Consider the following 19,889-nt stretch of genomic DNA (forward strand, 5'->3'; position numbering starts at 1 on the left):
TTATACCACTTTAAATAAAAAGGTTTCACTTTATGAAATCTTGACTCAAAAGGGAACAGGAAGCCCAAACAACGCTGCTTTTCCTCCAAGGTCATTATCAGTGACCTACCACTTTTCCTAGGAATACATGGTGATGTAATTTTCGGTTGTTTAAAAGATTTTCCTTACAAGTTGATTCAAATTGAATGCCTTGTTCATCTGGCCTCAAAAGGAACTGAAGTTTTTCCTATAAATTCATTGATGTATCTAGAAAACTCATTCATTCAATGAATATTTGACTATCTACTGTGTGCCAAGGGATTTAGCAGTGAACAAGACAGAAAAGGTTCCCACAAACAATGAACTTACACAATAAATAAGTCCAAATGCTTACAAGATCACTTTAGAGAGCAATAATACCATAAAGAAAATAAAAGAAGGCAATCTGATTGACAGTGATGGTAGGGTGGAGTGGAGGGACTGCTACATAGTAGAAGTGGTCAAGAAGGCCTCTCTGGGATGTGATGTTTGCTGAATCCTGAATGGTTACAGGGAGTCAGCTGTGCAAAGATCTACGGAGAACATCCAGGAACAGCAAGTAGATCCTGGGCTTGGTACATTCCAGATGCAGAAAGGCCTTTGTTGCTGGTGTATAATGAATGAGAGGAAGATGGTATATGATGAGTCAGAAAGAAAAGCAGAAGCCTGATCATGTAGGACCAGAATAATAAGATTTTATTTTAAGTGCTTTGGGAAGACACTAAAGTTTTAAACTGGTGAGTTTATATATAAATATATATACATATATATTCATATATAATAAAAAAGTGTGTAAAGCCAGGCATGGTGGCTCATGCCTGTAATCCCAGTGCTTTGAGAGGCTGAGGGAGGAAAACTGCTTGAAGCCAAGGGTTTGAGACCAGCCTGGGCAACATAGCAAGATACTGTCTCTACAAAAAAAACAGCGGTGTAAGCCTGTAGTCCCAGCTACTTGGGAGGCTGAGGTGGGAGGATCACTTAAGCCCAGCCTTGAGGTCAAGGCTTCAGTGCACTATGATTATGCCACTGCACTCCAGTATGGGGGACAAAATGAGATCCTAAATGAGACCCTGTCTCTAAAAAAATGGGAAAAAAAGAGTCTATGCTTGAGTACTATGCAATCTTATTTTCCTTATTCTAAAAGTCATTTTTTCTTATTTCCCATTTCATAACTATATTCAACATGGAGTTTTTAGAAATATAATTTTCAGATAAGTATACCATTGTTATACTATAGTTTTTGCAAAGTCATAATTTAACAAGATTTATTCACCCCTGCATTAAGAGATATCAATACAATTAGGGGAAAAATATAGGCACGTTATTTGAAAGCCTCATATTGACCTGACAGGGCAGAAACAATTATTGATAAAATAATTCCAGAAATATTCCAAGTATTTTCTTGCTGAAATCACCAGCTACAGTTTGTCCATATAGCACCACCACCAAAATAAGATTTACTCTTGGGTCCTGATCAATTGAACGAGCATGTAGCATGACTTCTGCTGTTGAATTCAACCTAGAAAAATACAGTGACTCTCAGGACATTTGAATCCTAAGCATCCATCCCACTATACCTCACTATACCAAGTGATAGGTCAGTTGGATATGTATCTAAAATTCAACTCAACACTTACATTGACTTATATATTTACATAGTCATGGTCCCTTTCTTCCTTACCTGTTTAATTTTTAGGAAGAAATAGAAATATGTGGTTCTGAATTTTTTATTTCCTAGAGTCCTGCTGTGGGTAGTAGTAGTACTTGAACCTCAGAAAACTTAACAAGAGTAAAGAATACAAAATTATTATTTTTTGCCAAAACCAAATAAAAATGTGCCTGGCCATGGTTCACAGGTCTTTAATCACTATTAAGTTTTTAAGAGTTGCCTTTAAAGTGGAGGTTCTCAAAGTATCGTCCATGTGAATCCCTGGGGATTCCCAAGACTTTTTAAGGTATCCAGGTGGTCAAAACTATTTCATAGCAATATTAAGATATTTATTTGCTTTTTTCTCACCATATTGATATTTGCACAAGTACTACAAAAGCAATGATGGTTAAAGCCACTGCTGATTTAGCACAAATCAAGGCAGTGGCACTGAACAATACTAGTAGTCATCCTATTCTTCACCACCACACACTGGTGGCAAACTAACTAATTAATTACATTTAATTAAGTGCTGGTTTCACTTAACAGTGTCCTTGATGAAACAGCAAAAAACATTAATTAAACTTGACCTTTGAGTACATCTTTTTAATATTCTATGTAATTAAATAGAAAGTACACATAAAGCAGTTCTGCTGTCTCAAGACAACACAAATACAACGATTGTCCCAAGGAAAAGCACTTCAACAATTGTTTTGAGTTGATGGGTTGAATTAGCTGCTTTTCTTTTTTTTTGAGACAGGGTCTCACTTTGCCACCCTCAGCTGGCACAATCTCAGCTCACTGCAGCCTCAACCTCCTGAGCTTAAGTGATCTTCCTGCTTCAGCCCCCCAGGTAGCTGGGACTACAGGTGCACACCACCACACCCAGCTAATTTTTTGCTGCATTTTAAAATGTAACATTGTTTTACTTGAAAGAATGACTAACAACCAATCATCAGTCAGACATGGGTATTTGTCAGATAATCTCTTGAAAGTTAACAAAGTGAGCCTATCATGTCAAGGAAAACAATCATCAGTAGTTGTTGCCATTGATAAAAATCAGACTTTCAAATGAACCTTAGAACTTTGGAAAACTTATATCTGCTACTGTGAGCTTCACAGCTTTGCAATACTTTAAAGGCTTTTCTGATGAGATTAGGGTGATGTCAAAGAATGTGATTTTTTGATCCTGTATGATGAAATGTGTCAACTTATGGAAGATCTGCATAAATCAGTGAACAAACATCTTCCAATGCATGATGATACAAAACCAGGCATGGATAAAAGATACAATAAAAGTGCTAGGGAGACCTGTGGGTTTTAATAGAGTACAGTATTAAAAAATCATTTATTTGCCATCACATTCCACATTGTTACCTTTAAGAAACCATTGGCAGGGCGCGGTGGCTCATGCCTGTAATCCCAGCACTTTAGGAGGCTGAGGCGGGCGGATCACAAGGTCAGGCATTTGAGACCAGCCTGACCAGCATGGCGAAACCCTGTCTCTACTAAAAATACAAAAATTAGCCAAGCATGGTGGTGGGTGTCTGTAGTCCCAGCTACTCGGGAGGCTGAGGCAGGAGAATCGCTTGAACCCAGGAGGTGGAGGTTGCCGTGAGCCGAGATGGCGCCACTGCACTCCAGCCTGGGCGACAGAGCGAGACTCCATCTCAAAAAAACAAAAACAGAAACAAAACAAAACCATAAATTTTTAAGTTTGGTATAGTATTAAGAAAGAAAATCCACAGTTATCTGAAAAGGCTATTAAAATACTCCTCCCTTTTCCAATTACAGATCTGTGTGAGGCCAAATTTCCTCACATACTTCAAGGCAAACAACATATTGCAACAGATTGAAGAGATTTGCAAAAATGTAAAACGATGACACTCTTTTCACTAAAATTTTGTTTTGGAAGATGTAGTTAGCTTTCATTTAAAATATGTTATTTATGTTAACATGTAATGGTTTATTTCTTTTGATGAATTAACATATAAATATTTTTAAATTTCTATTTTAATTTCCAATACAGTGAATATTTATAAACCATATAAGTAAAAGCTCAATGGGGTCTTTAATAATTTTAAGAGCATATAGAAGCCCAAGACCAAAAAATGTGAGAACTGCTTTAAAGAATACTGCTATTCCTGACAGCCAAAGCAGTCAAGCAAAAGGAGAATTTATTTCTAGGCTGTCAGGATTCATTACTGTCAAAGCAATGTCATTGTATGTTTCCCTTTATCCCTCCCCAAGTTAACAGTAAAATCTTTTTTTGAAGGAATAAAATTATGTAAGCAAGTATAAAGCTAAATTTTCTTAGATTCCCCAGGAAGATTGAAAACCAAGGTATCTGAGACTGTCATGTGCTATCATGGTTTAGTCATTTAATTTTAAAATATGATAGTAACCAAATTTTGCTGTTTCTAATCCAAAAGGTCAGTGGCAAGAGTGAATTGTCACATTAGCAGAACTGTTTTGATAAAAACTTGAACTCACCTGTAAATACATTTGGATGAGGGAAGTTAATAACAATAAGCTTCATCACCATTTCAGGATAACAGATGGCAATTAGCCAAGCAATCATGCCCCCCCAGTCATGGCCAATAAGAACACATTTGCTATACCCTGTAATCAAGAAATAAATGTTGACATCATTAAAAAGAAACAGGTGGGTGCACTGTTACCTCACATAAAATAGTTATACTTCTGAAGTACCTCTTTTCATTATCTTATCCTAATTATGCACTTTGTGCAGATATTGAATTCAGTGGTTCCAAAACTTGTCTGTACATCACCTATATAGCTCCACTCTAAACCTATAGATTGAGAATCTCTCCCAGGAATCCATATTAAAAAAAAAAATCTGAAATAGGCCGGTGTGGTGGCTCACACCTATAATCTCAACACTTGTGAGGCCAAAGCAGGAGGATTGCTTGAGGCCAGGAGTTCGAGACCAGCCTGGGCAACATAGCAAGACCTCCCCCCAACACACACACCCAGCCGTCTCTACAAAAAAATAAAGAAATTATCCAGGTGTGGTGGTGTCCACCTGTAGTACAAGCAACTGTAGAGACTGGAGTGGGAGGATCCCTTGAGCCCAGGACTTCAAGGCTGCAGTGAGCCATGATCATGCCACTGCATTCCAGCCTGGGTGACAGAGCGAGACTGAGACTCTGTTTCTAAAAAAGAAAAAAAGTGTGGGGGGGTACAAAACAAACAAAAAAAACATCTGAAATAGCTTATGTTGCTCAGCTCTGGTCCCATGGACCTGAGTTTGGAAACCATGGTAAAGACTGCACATAATGAAGTCAAAAGTAAGATTATTTGGTTTTTTTTGAATGCTCAGAAATTTCTAGTTATAGTAAAATTATAAATGTCTCATCTATGTCCAACCTCATAAATCTTTATTTCCAGGAAGCATCTATCTCTTCCCTAACTTCATAAATCCTATGTACAATTCAACACAGAAAATTTGTCACTAATTTGGAACTGTGAAGTCAAACTGAAGTAATGGAAAGTCTTAATTATAGCACCAATTTTGCACCAGTTTCATTTCATGTAATCACTCAGTTAATTTAAAGTAGGTTAAAATGTTGATTAATAGAGCTTCCTACAGGATTTCCATTGTATGGATGCATAAAATTCATTTGTAATTTATTCCTGGAGTACTTAAAATTGCTTAATTCTTTCAAGGAAGTAATTCTCACCATCACTCCTCACTACTATACTAATACACACATGTAGACATAGACACACATGCATAAATCTTGTTTATATTAATTATTTGCCTAAAAATTTCATGATGACAAATTTAGGCCAGGTCTGACTGAATTATCACAAAATTTGAAATATAATTGTTCAAAATCAGTGTCTGAGTCTCTTTTACTGTAATCAGACTAAATGACAATATTGTATGTGACACCCCCAGACCCCATTCATTTTTTCTCCCCTAAAAATATTGGCCTGATCCATGCTCTCATTAGATTACTGTAGAAAGTGCCTTTGATTTCATGGTATTTCTCACTATATTGCTTCCATTAACATACTGATGGTAGCAGCTTGGTTTCAGTCAAAAGGGATATAGTATTAATAGATTGGATTATTGTTAAAAAATATTTACTTTCCCCTTCTCCCTGCTGTCACAGTAGTCTACTTGCTGCCCCTTTGATTTTAGACTTGGCCATGTGATTTGCTTTGGTCTCGTGGTGGCTGTGTAGCTTGACTTTGGGCTCCACCATATGACTTGCTTTGACTAATGGGCTGCCGGTAGAAACTTAAGCTTGTGCACCTGGGCTCACCCTCTACCATCGCCAGGAAAAAAGCTTCCCTCAGGCAGCCACTCCCTTTTAGCTTGGGCTCCAGCCCAACTCACAGAGAGAAGCCAGTCCCAGCTGGACCTGCAGCCTGAGGCAAAGACCAGAGGAGTCCAGCCTATGGTTAACCTGCAGATCCATGAGCACAGGAAAAAATGGTTATGACCCTATGCCAGCGAATCTGGGGTGGTTTGTTCCACAATATTATGTGGTTCTAACTGATTGATACAACAGAAATAATGCAAATGCATCTGTATCTTATAACATTTTAAAATGAATATTTAGGTGTGTGTTCTAAAGAAATAAACTTTCTAAGTATAAACTTTTCAATAATTATTTCTCAAAATAATAAACAGCATACATTAGGTCTATTTTTTTTTTTTTTTTTTTAAACAGAGTCTCATTCTTGTTGCCCAGGTTGGAGTGCAACGGCACGATCTTAGCTCACTGCAACCTCCATCTCCTGGGTTCACGCCTGGCTAATTTTTGTATTTTTAGTAGAGACAGGGTTTCAACATGTTGGTCAGGCTGGTCTTAAACTCTGACCTCAGGTGATCTGCCCGCCTCAGCCTCTCAAAGTGCTGGGATTATAGGCTCAAGCCACAGCACCCGGGCCATTAGGTCTATGTTTAAAAACAAATCTGAAAAGTCATTCTTGGCTGGTAGACAGAATAGTTGCTCTAGATGCATCATTTAAAATTTCCTGTATAGATATTTTGGGCTGACTACCTGAAACCATAGTGACAGGATCCAGATAATTTGGGTAGATGGAATATGCATCCTCCCAAGAAAAGAAGTCATTGATTCACAATTTGTTGAATGTTTGTCCCTTAAAAAGAGTTGTTTTGTTTCAAACTAACCTACCTAAAGAATCTAAAATATCCTTTATATCTGTAATTAGACAATCCAATTTATAATTCTGTCGATGAATGGGAGCATCTGTTTCTCCATAACCTCTCAAATCCAGTGCTACAACTCGATATTCACTTTTAAATTCTCTCAGTTGGTAACGCCAAGAATACCTGCAGGAAAAAAGGAAGCATTTAAAATATCATATTAGCTAGTACAAACAGTAACATTACAGATTTTCTTTTTCTTTTCTTTTTTTTTTTTTTTTTTTGAGACAGAGTTTTGCTCTGTCACCCAGGCTGGAGTGCAGTGGTGCAATCACAGCTCACTGCAGCCTCAACCTCCCTGGCTCAAGTGATCCTCCTGCCTCAGTTTCCTAAAAAGCTGAGACTACAGGTGCACACCATCACACCCAGCTAATTTAAAAAATTTTTTGTAGACACGGGGTCTCCCTATGTTGCCAGGGCTGGTCTCAAACTTCTGGGCTCAAGTGATCCTCATGCCTTAGCCTCCCAAAGTGCTGAGATTACAGGTGTGAGCCACTGCACCTGGCCACATTTCAGATTTTCTCAGTGGAAAACTGTAAGAAATTCCTTATTTTTAGAACAGATATATAGCTGCAAGTAAGCAGGAAAGAGACCTACTTGAGAAGGAAACACTGACATTCTATGAGAATTATTTTGTCTTTTTACCAGTTCCACTGGAGGGTAACAAAGTGCCACTATTTACAGAAACTACATAGTATCAGATACTAAAATCATTTTACTTATATATGTCTTAATAAGTCCATTTTAAAAAAATTGAAACAGGGTCTTGCTATGTTGCCCAGGCTGGTCTCGAACTCCTGGCTCAAGTGATCCTCCTGCTTCAGCCTCCCAAAGTGCTAGGATTACAGGTGTGAGCTAACATGTCTGGCCAATAAGTCAATTTTTTGTTTGTTTGTTTTGAGACAGAGTTTCGCTCTTATTGCCCAGGCTGGAGTGCAATGGCATGATCTTGGCTCACTGCAACCTCTGCCTCCCGGGTTCAAGCAATTCTCCTGCTTCAGCCTCCCAAGTAGCTAGGATTACAGGCATGCGCCACCACACCTGGCTAATTTTTGTATTTTTTTCTTTTTAGTAGAGACAGGGTTTCTCCATGTTGGTCAGGCTGGTCTTGAACTCCTGACCTCAGGTGATTGGCCCAATTCAGCCTCCCAAAGTGCTGGGATTACAGGTGTAAGCCACTGCACCTGGCCAAATAAGTCAATTTTTAAAGCTTTTCTTAAATGGTGTGTATAGCCACCAGGGAATCTGTACTATGAACAGTTAGTTATTTTACAGCCCGAATTTCTAGATAATAAATGGATTATCAAGTATAAAAAAGTGAGTGGGAAGATGAGTTTGACAGTTTTACCAAAACATCTGAATGCTTATCTGGCCCAGGAATTTCAGTGGAGTAACATAAGTAAAATGCTTCTGTATTGCAGAACCATTTGATTCTCTGATTGAAAAAATTTACTAGATGAAATTTTATATTTCTCTCACAAGTAGATGTTACTCACCTTACTCCACTGTCAAATAGGGTCAAAGTTTTAGTAATAACCACAGCTTATTTATGGGTGAAAATGTCTGAAGGTTTTTTAAAAAAGATGATCACTGAAATAATCTAATAATAAAACAACCATTTAAGATAAACCTCTGCTTGCTAAAGCAAAATTCTGTGGAGAAGATCCTGAACCATGAGAATAAGCAAGAGTGATACTAAAAACATTTAACAACCAAAATGGCACCAGCACTGACCAATTAGAAGGGCCACAGTGCTGCAGCCAAGTTCTGGAGGCCGCTGCTGAGCCAGGCATTCCCCCTCTGCTTGATCATGGAACTGCAGAATTAATCGAAATAGAGAGATCCATAAGATTTTCTTCTTCAAATAAGCAAAACCATTTTAGATAACCAACAGAAAAAAAAGACATGGATTTTTTAAAGTGACTCACTATGTTATGGGACTCAAAATATGCATTAAAAAAAAGCATCTGCGTGCACATTTGTTCATGGAAATACAGTGTAAAATTATCTGACACAAGCCAAGTGGGAGATCATTGTCTGAAAATACTTTTGGAGTGCAGTAGGCAAGCTAACGCAACTGAATGTTAAGATTATAAACCAGTGTAAAGATTATAATATAAGATTATAAGCCAACAGTGAGAGGGGGGCTGCGATGTGAAGTGACACACAACAGTAAGATCAATGTAACAAACAGGCCAGGTGCAGTGGCTCACACCAGTAATCTCAGCACTTTGGGAGGCCAAGGTGGGCAGATCACTTAAGCTCAGGAGTCTGAGACCAGACTAGGCAACATGGCGAAACCCTGTCTCTACAAAAAATTAAAAAATTAGGCCGGGCGCGGTGGCTCACGCCTGTAATGCCAGCACTTTGGGAGGCTGAGGCAGGCAGATCACCTGAGGTCATGAGTTCAAGACCAGCCTGACCAATATGGAGAAACCCCGTCTCTACTAAAAACACAAAATTAGCCAGGCATGGCAGTGCATGCCTGTAATCCCAGCTACTTGGGAGGCTGAGGCAAGCGGCGGAGGTTGAGGTGAGCTGAGATCGTCCCACTGCACTCCAGTCTGGGCAACAAGAGAAAAACTCCATCTCAAAAAAAAAAAAAAAAAAAATTTGTTAAGTATGGTGTCGTGTGCCTGTGGTCCCATATACTCAGGAGCCTGAGGTGGGACGATGGCTTAAGCCCAGGCGGCAGAGTTTACAGTGAGCTGTGATCGCGCCACTGCACTCCAGCCTGAGTGACAGAGCCAGAACCTGCCAAAAAAAAAAAAAAAAAAAATCATTGTAACAAATCAACCACCTTATATCATCAGGAAGAGTGTCAGACACATATTTGGAATTATGAATGAATATAGAATTTTTTTATCTATCACTAGGATATTTATGATTTATGAAAATCTGCCAAAGCATTGCCAACTAAGATGGATTTGAAAATGTTAATAAAAAACAAAAACAATAAAAGAATAACAACAAAAAAGAAAATGCTAATAAACATGTCTTCTGGCTGGGCGCAGTGGCTCACGCCTGTAATCCTAGCACTTTGGAAGGCCAAAGTGGGCGGATGGCTTGAGGTTAGGAATTTGAGACCAGCCTGGCCAACATGGTGAAACCACGTCTCCACTAAAAATACAAAAATTAGCCAGGCGTGGTGGCGGACACCTGTAATCCCAGCTACTAGGGAGGCTGAGGCAGGAGAATCGCTTGAACCCAGGAGATGGAGGTTGCAGTGAGCCGAGATCGAGTCACCGCACTCCAGCCTGGGCAACAAGAGGGAAACTCTGTCTCAAATAAATAAATAAATAAAATAAACGTGTCTTTTTTGGCTAGGCTGTAGTAATGTTGTTAATCTTGTCTGTGGATTGTAACAAATAAAGTAGCTTGTTTCCTTAAAGATACTCATCTGTCAACACATGATTGTATTTTTTCTGATTTGCCTTATTTAAAATTTTGAATTGATTTTTTATGTCTTCATAACTGAAGCCTAATTCTTCCCTCTTTATAATCCATCCTACCCAATCAATAAAGTTCTGTTCATTTAACCTCTTAAATATTTATTTAAACACTCTTGTCTACCATTCTATCATTACCTTAATTCAGGCCTCCATTTAGGCAGCAGCCTATTGCTTGGTCTAAGTGTGTCGCTTTCATTCCCCTCTGCTCTACCTTCTACAAAACCAGTGATGTAGCAAATACACAAACTCATGTCATTTCCTTGCTGAAAATCCTTTCTTGACTCCCTATTACTCATAACATGAAGTTCTAGCTCATTATTCTAGCAGAAAAAAATCTGAAAGATTTGACTATTGCCCAATCTTCCAGCCAGATTACTTTGCACTCTGTCATTTGCTTTATAACAAAAAGAACTAACATCTATACCATTCTTACTACATACCAGGCCCAATTCTAAGTGCTTCTTGTATGGTAATATTGATCTTCAAAACAATACTATGAAGTAGATATTATTATTATCTTCACTTAACAGATGAAGAAATGGAGGGAAAGCAAGGTTAATTGAAGTACCAAAGGTCACAGAGTCAGCAAACAGCAGAGCCAGGATTCCAGCCCAGGGAGTCTGGCCCCAGAGTCCATGTTATACTGCCTCTGCAGCACTAGGTTGAAATAGGTGAACAAATAGAGATATTGGTTTTTGCTTTTATGACTTTCTTCATATGGTTTCCTTTGTCTGAAATACCATCACTCCCCACCATTCCCCTATTACCCCATAATCCCTGACTCTCATCCCTCAATTAACTCATTATCACATTAGGCGTCTCCTTTTCTAGGAGACTTCCCAGCTCTCTCCATTACAGCTGGGGTGCGTGGGCCCCTTCCACACTTTTGCACTTGTATGTGCACTCTTCAGGGCTGGGGCACACCTCACTTTTGATACCTGGCTCTTCCACGAGATCGTTTCCTGGGTCATCTATGAGAATATCTAGCCCCTGTAGGTGCTTAATAAAGATTTGTCAAATAAGTGAAACAACAAATGAATAAAAACACTGAATAATGATAGTGCTAGAAGTACCAGTTGTGCAGTAGGACTTTTGTCCCAGTTCAAACCTTGAGACAATGACAGCTAACGGTCCCAAATTCCTATTGGGGAATTTGTATTCAATTTCTGTTGAACTGCACGTTGTTTCAATACCTTAAGGGTCCGTGTCTTCATTTAGGATTTAATTAGAGATTTCAAGGTAGAAATTTGACTTTATATAATCCTGCAACATTTTACATTTAGAATTGGATTAGAGATTATGCAAACATGATGCTTCCATGTCATATTAGAAATAATTTAAATTGCCTTAAAAATAAATCCAGCTACTGCTTTTAACAATGAGTGAAGTCAAACAATATCCTAAACAATTCTAAGAAATAGGGCAACTGCATATTTTTAAAAAATTACTAAGGAATAATTTTTAACTGTCATCTTCCTGAAGTTCATAAATAAAACACATTTGATGTACACATTAGCCCTAAACTGAAAAAGAAGTCACCCCAGTATTAGACTGATGGACATATCATTTACATGAATAAAGCGAAAACAATCTCCTTGATACAGGAATGAAACACATTACAAAAGCAGTAACCCTAAAAAGATTATAAATAAGCAAAACTATTTTCATCCACATTGCCTTTTTTCTGGTAGCTTTAGGTAATAGCAGAGGACACTCAGGAAAAATAACCAATCTCTTTCGCCGTGATTGCTCTTCACCTAGGAGGGCTCCTGGTTTTACCAGGTTACACTTTCAGATGTAGACTATCCTCCTTCCCTTTACCACAGAGAAATGCCACAGTTGTCAGCTTCTGTGCTCAGCTGTATGATGAAGGCCCCTCACTCGCCTTAGCACTTGAGTGATGACGCATGCATTCCATACAGCTGGAGACGAAGACGACTCAAAGAAATTGCCTGCCTCAGCTCAAAATATTTTTAAAGGAGATGCAAATTGAAGTGGAGAGAGAGAGTGGGAGAAAGATCATCCTTTGACAAACAGCCTTACTTGGGGTTAATTTAGTCAAAGGTCCTGTAGATGTGTATCTTGTTTAATATTTCCTTTAGATTTTAAGAAGACCTGGGATTTTATTGTTGCTGTGTAACAGCTAATTGTATACATGAAATATCACCATTTCTCGTCAGCTATTCTCAGGCAATGATGATAAATGCAGATAATATGTTACATTTGCATGGTGCTTTTCTGTTTACAAAGCACTTTCATACACATTATCAATTCATTTTCTTTGTTTTCACTGTATCAAATATTTGTTACCTACTTAATCTACAATCAAGCATACACTTTCATGTGTATTTAAGCAAAACTTAATTGCTAAAGGAATAACATTTACATTTGTAATGTAAATTGAAATTGGTTTGAAATGCCACGCATGAAGTTTTTTTGGTCTTTAAAATGAAAAAAATAAAAAAGAGTTTTGTCTTAAAACTTAAACCCTAGAGTTTTGTCCTAAATTCTAAGACCTTTTTTTTTTCCTGTTGTTTGTTTCCACTAGCACCTCAATGAGATTGACTAGACCTCATAATGGGTAACAGTGGCAATTTGATTGATTGAAAGGAAAGACAGAGTGAGCATCAACAGGGGTCTTGGTTTAGAGTATGACTCCAGAGATACCTGATTACCAACAATCTCCATGTAGTATTTTCAGATGCTCCCTAAACAACCAGGTAGCTTTCAGATTAATGATCAGCAAAGTTCAATGAATTCAATATGATCTATCTGAGTAGCTGAGCTATCTGCGTTTGTAGTTGTTGCTGTTTTAAATTCTACCAATGTTCTCTCTGGAGTAACAAATGACAGATTTAGTGAACAGAAGAGACTCATGCCTGTCTATGATCTTCACATATTTCTTAATCTATGGCTTTTCAGAGTGAAAATATTTCTAGGAGCTTCCCAAAAACTAAACTATTCCTCACAATGACCAAATCCCTTTTGGATACATCCAAGACTTGACTTTGCGGGGGCAAATGGGAATGATGTCCAGGGACCAGTGCTGGATCCCCTCCTAGGCTGTTTCATCCCCTGACGATTCTAGGACAAGAATCACCAGCCATTTCTATTTTGCAAAAAGGCTCTCATGAGGAGTAAATAATGAGACATGACTGTGAAAAACACGCACAAAATCTCTTAGAATACGACAGAGAGCATCTACTGCCCTGTATGAAAGTGGTTGTAGGTTCATTTTTATCTTTGTGTATATTGTTCTGCATGTAAAGAGGTGAAATTCCAGGGGAATAAGGATGGCCAAGTACTGGGGTTGGTGTGAGGTAGAGAAAGAAAATAGCTTTCAAATGTTTTCTTTCTAAAAAGTTAAGTATCATCTCTCCGATGCATGAATTTTATTTAGGATGATGATTTAAAATGTTAAATTAAGGTATTTTTATATTGTTGGCTGATTTGTTAACACCCTCTTGAATGTTTGTATAAGGTGTGACATTTGAAAGGTAAAAATCCATGCATGTTATTGGATCAGATTACTATAATTCCTATAGAATGAGAACAAGCTGCAGAGGTCAGCCCTGACTTTCAAAAACAAGGGACACCTGACTTTCTGGCACTGCCAACTTCAGAAGGGTAGCTATGGGGCTTAAATGAGATGGTATATATAAGTCACTTACAAAAGTACCTGGCTTGGGAGGGGAACAACACACACTGGAGCCTGTTGGGGGTGGGGAGAGGGAGAGCATCAGGATAAATAGCTAATGAATGCTGGACTTAATACCTACGTGACGGGTTGATAGTTGCAGCAAACCACCATGGCACACGTTTACCATGTAACAAACCTGCATGTCCTGCACATGTATTCCAGAACTTAAAATAAAAATAAAAAAGAGAGTGCCTGGCTCATAGTAAATGCTCAGAAAATGTTAACTATCATCACCAGAGTTAGGAAATTATTATTTGACACATGGATCTCCACAATGAATGAATGGGAAAGAAGGAAGAAAATGAGTATTTACTGAATATTCACTGGGGCCACGTGAAAGATTTTCGACATTTTGACTCTCTTCATCCTCACCCAACTTTGCAACATCATTGTAGATGACTGTTTAGGGTTCCTCAGCAAACTAGTGGTTGAGCCAGAATGTACTGCCCATGCTATGTTAGGCAGATTTGATCAGTGTTTCAGAGTAACATTTTATTGTGAACTAATTATGCCACCCACTCCATAAGGTGAGACCATATGCATATGCTCGAATTGCACTGGGCAGCTAATCTACCACCTCATTAAGCTGTCTCCAAATGAAAGAACAGATTAAAGCATAACATGAAAATGACTTATGTTTATTTATGCACATAAATCCAGAAGGGGAAAAAAATCTTCATGCAGGGAAAATCTTCTAAGGAAGACTTCTCACTCTGGAAAAATTATTAGGTATAGGTGTCTTTGCCATCCTCCACTCTTTTCTTCAATGCCTAATACCTCCTAGTACACTAACATCCTCAATACATTTATTCATAAAGTCCCTTTCACTCACAAAGTATTAACTAAAGTGGGTCGGGTGCAGTGGCTCACACCTGTAATCCCAACATTTTGAGAGGCTGAAGGGGGCAGATCACTTGAAGTCAGGAGTTTGAGACCAGCCTGGCCTGTTTAACATGGTAAAACTTTGTCTCTACTAAAACTTCAAAAATTAGCTGGATGTGGTGCGCACTTGTAATCCCAGCTACTTGGGAGGCTGAGGCAGGAGAATCACTTGAACCCAGGAGACGGAGGTTGCAATGAGCTGAGATTGCACCACTGCACTCTAGCCTGGGCAACAGAGCAAGACTGTTTAAAAAAAAAAAAAGAAGAAGTGTCTTAAGGTAGTAATCCTTTCAGCACCAGATGCATTTTAAATCAGGATTTTGAGTGACATAAAATCTTTAAGATTCTAAAGGAGGTAAGAAATCTGTAATACTGGAATTCTAGGAATTATAAGGTAGTAAGGGAGAATTTGGGGACAGGATATTGTCCTAGACCTTTCAAAATATACCAGATATTCCACCTTTGAGTCAACTAAGGGAATTGGGCTTTTAAAAACATCAATTTCTTGACCTATTTAGTTTATGAACTATTTCTTATAGCCCTGTGCTATAAAAACTGGTTTTCTTTTACTGCCATGATATGTACCACCTTTTTTTTTTTTTTTTTTTTTGAGACGGAATCTCGCTCTGTTGCCCAGGCTGGAGTGCAGTGGCACGAGCTTGGCTCACTGCAAGCTCCACCTCCTGGGTTCACACCATTCTCCTGCCTCAGCCTCCCGAGTAGCTGGGAGTACAGGCGCCTGCCACCAAGTACAGCTAATTTTTTTTTTTTTTTGTATTTTTAGTAGAGACAGGGTTTCACCGTGTTAGCCAGGATGGTTTCAATCTCATGACCTCGTGATCCGCCCGCCTCGGCCTCCTGATATGTACCACTTTTAAAGATGTTCATTAAAAAAAAAAGTTTAAACATGTGTTGCTTTCATCTGTACTTATTTGGCCCAGTGGGGTCAATAGAGAACAGAACACTTCCCCTTAGGTAACTGCTATGGTCTGAATATGTTCTCCCAAAATTCATATGATGAAGTTTATTTGCCTCCAGAAGACACATCAACAAGGCACCATCTTGGACACACACAGACATGGATGTCACCAGACTCTGAACCTACTGGTGCCTTGATCTTGGACTTCCCAGTCTCCAGAACGGTGAGAAATAAATTTCTATTCTTTATAAATTACCCAGTCTCAGGTATTTTGTTAGCAACAAAAATGAACGAAGATAGTAACTAATAATTACATATTTGGGGCTCCAGATTTTCTTCCTAATGAGAAATATTTAGGTACTTAAATTATCCTGCATTCATATAAGCCTATTGCTCTGTGCATAGGAAATAGTTCATTTTCAGTTTCCATAAGTGCTCTACTCTCTGCCTTCTCCTCACCCCAGCCTCACCAAAATCTTCCTAATAACAATCACTCCACGTCTTTGGTTTGTTTAAAATCTCCTTTCCCTACCCAGTGTTGTATTTTGTCTATAGTAGATACTCTATACAAACTGTTTTGTTACTATTTCAGAAATTTGAAACATTAAAAGATACTTCTTTTAATCCTCAAAAAAATATATACATTTAAATTGGTAGCAGGTAGGTCTTTTTAGGAGGAAAAAGACCTGTGATTCAGGGACATTTAGGAATATTAACTCTGGGCACATGATCAAAAAGTAGGGTCTGTTAAAAGTCATTACAAGAGGCTTGGTGTGGTGGCTTACATCTGTAATCCCAGCACTTTAGGAGGCCAAGGTGGGAGGATTGCTTGATCTCAGGCTTTCAAGACCAGCCTGGGCAACATAGCAAGATCCCATCTCCAAAAAAAAAAAAAAAAGCTAGGTGTGGTGGTAGATGCCTGTAGTCCCAGCTACTTGGTAGGCTGAGGTGGGAAGACTGCTTAAACCCAGAAGTTCGAAGCTGCAGTGAGCTGTGAGCATGCCACTGTGCCCCAGCCTGGGTGACAGAGTAAGACCTTGTCTCAAAAATTGCCACTGTAACAGTATTAAGAGGTGGGACCTTTAAGAGGTGGTTAGGTCACGCAGGCTCTGCCCTCATGGATGGAAATAATGCCACTATGAAAGGGCAATTTCGGCCCCCTTTTGCTTCTTTGCCCTTCCTCCTCTGCCATGTGATGTTGCAGCAAGGAGGCCCTTGTCAGATGTTGGCACCTTGATCCTGAACTTCCCAGCCTCCAGAACTCTGAGAAAATCATTTATGTTCATTTTAAGTTACCCAGACTGTGATATTCTGTTACAGCAGCACAAAATGAACTGAGAAAATAAGCCAAGTTTTAATGTAACAATAAATGTTAGTTGGTAAGCTTACCAGAATTCTGGAAATCCATGAAGCAGCAGCATAAGTGGTTTGCCTCTTTCTCCAGCAGCAACATAGTGAAATCTTAACCCTGAATCCTGAAAGTAGAGGGCATGGAATTTTAGTGATGTTTGTGTTGATTGACAAAGCAATATATTTAGCATTTCCATTTCATTAAAAAATAATAACTTGCCTTATTTTAAAAATTTTGTGTATTTACAATATCTTCATGACACTCAGTTGCCTTATTTTTAACATCAAGAAATACATTTACTTTTATTAATTTTCAAAAAGAAAAGCAAACCCCATGACCTATTAATAGGGTAAATTGACAGATTCACTTTGTCAACACTCCCTTGACAGTACCTTCTCTTCTTGTTCTAGTACAGTCAATTTATATATTATGAGCTTCTGAAGCAATGTCACAATTTGTAACTTTCATCTTACCATTTGTAACTTTCATCTTACTGATGTGTCACATTTCATCTCCCTCAAATGCTGCAGGACATGTAAATAATTCTAATCTGAATTTATATTTCTGCCATGTTTACATCCTAGTCATCTACTTTTCTCAGCTTGCCCGTCAAGAGCTGTGCCATCAGTTATATAATTCACACCTCCTTCTCTTATTTTTAGGTCTCTCCTTCCCACATTATTATTTTGAGTGTTGCATGTTCTGTTCCCCTTGCTGCCTGCTCATGTCATGTCAGTGTGCGTTTCTAATAACAGAATGCCCTGAGTGCTCAAGACTTCACTCTGCATGTAGGAGACAAGAAAACCCAAGGAAAATTTTAAAAAACATGGGAATGAGACAGGAATTCAAGCAAATACTAAGCAGGCGGAATGGAGGAAAGTAGAGGGAACAGCAGGAATAAAAAACTCTGAAAGCAAGCAAACTAGGAAACAAAAAGAACCAAAAGCTAAACACAGACATTGGGTTTTTATAGCAGGCAACTCAAGCAACTGAGTTTTCAGATGTGAAAGAATCATTTTGCAGATTCAGAAGATGAGGCCCAAAGATGGTAACATGAGTCATAAAATGGTTGAGAGCAGGGCTGTGACCAGAATCTCCATCTTGTCCTAACTCCCAGGACAATCTTCTTTCCACTCCGTTCTCTGTCTCTGGGGAAGCTCTTTAGGCGGCCAGAGCGAGGGGAAAAGTGTTTTACGGAATTCCAGATGGTTCTTATACTACTTTTACTCCTCAGGTTGAACAGAGATAACAAATCTGACTTTACCCTCAGCAGCACGATGGCTTCCTAGAGGTTCAATAACTTTTTTTTATTGGTGGTGAGTCTTGGAGGATTAAATGTTATGGGCACTGCATTGGATTTAATTAACAGATACTTTATTGCACTGACTATGCATCAGGCATTGTTCTAAGTTTTTCGTGTTTGTTTTTATAAATATTAACCTATTTAATTCTCATGTCGACCCCAGGCAAGAAAGAAATTCTCTTGCCCTTCTGAACTTCAGCTGCGGGGCAATTTAGCTCCTAACAGGAAATAAGGACTTGGTGACATAAACATCCCCTCTTATGAGGCTGGGTTTGAAAGGCCTGTGAGTCAGACTGCAGGGTGTATCACGGGAACTATTTCCCTTCACCACCTGGAGCCTCAGGAAACAGAATATTTGTGGGCTGTGAGGAAGCTTGAACAATTAGCGTCTGCAGGCATGGCTGGATTTACCTTTTATTCCATTCCTTTCTTTGGTCCCTGACTTCTTAAGTATGCATTCCTCCCCACAAACACACACAATTTACTTATTGTTTCATGCAACCTAAGTCGTCTGTGATCATAATAAACTCATGACTCCCAAAGACTGACTGTTTACTCTTATTATCTCTAAAATTGGGCAAGAACAGCCTCCTGAGACATTAGGATGCCACGAGGAACAATTCTCTACAGCTGATCTGAGCTCTAAAGGGCAAAAGGGTGACAGGAGACAGCTTCCCCTTGCAGTAGGAAAAAGAGCAGGTTTATTCTGGGTTGTTGTGGCGCCGGGGGGGCAGTAATATAAGAGGCCCCTGATTAGAGAAGTTCCACATTCAGAAACCAATCAAGGTGCCTGCAAAGACCGAGTGCTGTTTATCTGTATCTCTCTCTCTCTCCCTCTCTCTCTTTCTCTCTCTCTCTCTCACACACACACACACACACACGACACACAGGGACCCGACCCCTCCTCCCCTCCTGCCAGGACACTAGGGGACGCTGAGCCGGCGTCTCGGAAGGAGAAGCCCGGAGCCCCCCACCCTCGCGGCGGTCACGCTCCCTCCCGCTCCCGCCAGGCCCGCGCGGCCCTTCACCTTGATCCGCACGTAGCAGTGGGTGCCCAAGGAGGAGTCGCTCAGGCACGCGGGAGGGTGCTCCCGGGCGGGCCGCCGGAAGGTCTGCGCCGGCCCCTTGCCGAGGCTCCACAAAAGTTTGAGCAGGTGGATGGAGGCGCAGAGCCCGCAGTAGCAGTAGACCAGGGACCAGAAGAGCAGGGACCGGAGCGTGAGCATCAGGCGGGGCAGGCAATCCCGCAGCCTCGCCATTGGGAGGCGGCGGCGGGGCCCACTGCCCTTCCTCGGGAGCCGGTGAGCGAGCGCCGCAGCGCGCCAGGCCAGCCCGCCGTCGCCGCTCGACGCGCGCCTCCCCCGGCCCGGGGCGGCCGGCGTTCCGTGTCACCGCGGCGGCTCCGCACAC

At 39.8% G+C, this 19,889-nt stretch overlaps 1 protein-coding gene across 1 annotated transcript in view; it reads right to left on the minus strand.

Moving 5' to 3' along the window:
* EPHX4 (epoxide hydrolase 4) overlaps window positions 1-19,754 on the minus strand; it is a 36,487-nt gene extending 16,733 nt beyond the window's left edge. Inside the window, exons 1-4 of the mRNA XM_003808420.6 lie at window positions 19,508-19,754; window positions 17,215-17,300; window positions 6,841-6,998; window positions 4,160-4,288 (exon numbers count right to left, since the gene is read on the minus strand). Coding sequence (XP_003808468.1) covers window positions 4,160-4,288; window positions 6,841-6,998; window positions 17,215-17,300; window positions 19,508-19,738 — 604 coding nt within the window. The 5' untranslated portion in view covers window positions 19,739-19,754. The remainder of the gene's footprint in view (window positions 1-4,159; window positions 4,289-6,840; window positions 6,999-17,214; window positions 17,301-19,507) is intronic.
* Between the last annotated feature and the right edge of the window lie 135 nt (window positions 19,755-19,889).

Source organism: Pan paniscus, chromosome 1 (assembly GCF_029289425.2).
Source record: "Pan paniscus chromosome 1, NHGRI_mPanPan1-v2.0_pri, whole genome shotgun sequence".
Lineage (NCBI taxonomy): Eukaryota > Metazoa > Chordata > Mammalia > Primates > Hominidae > Pan > Pan paniscus.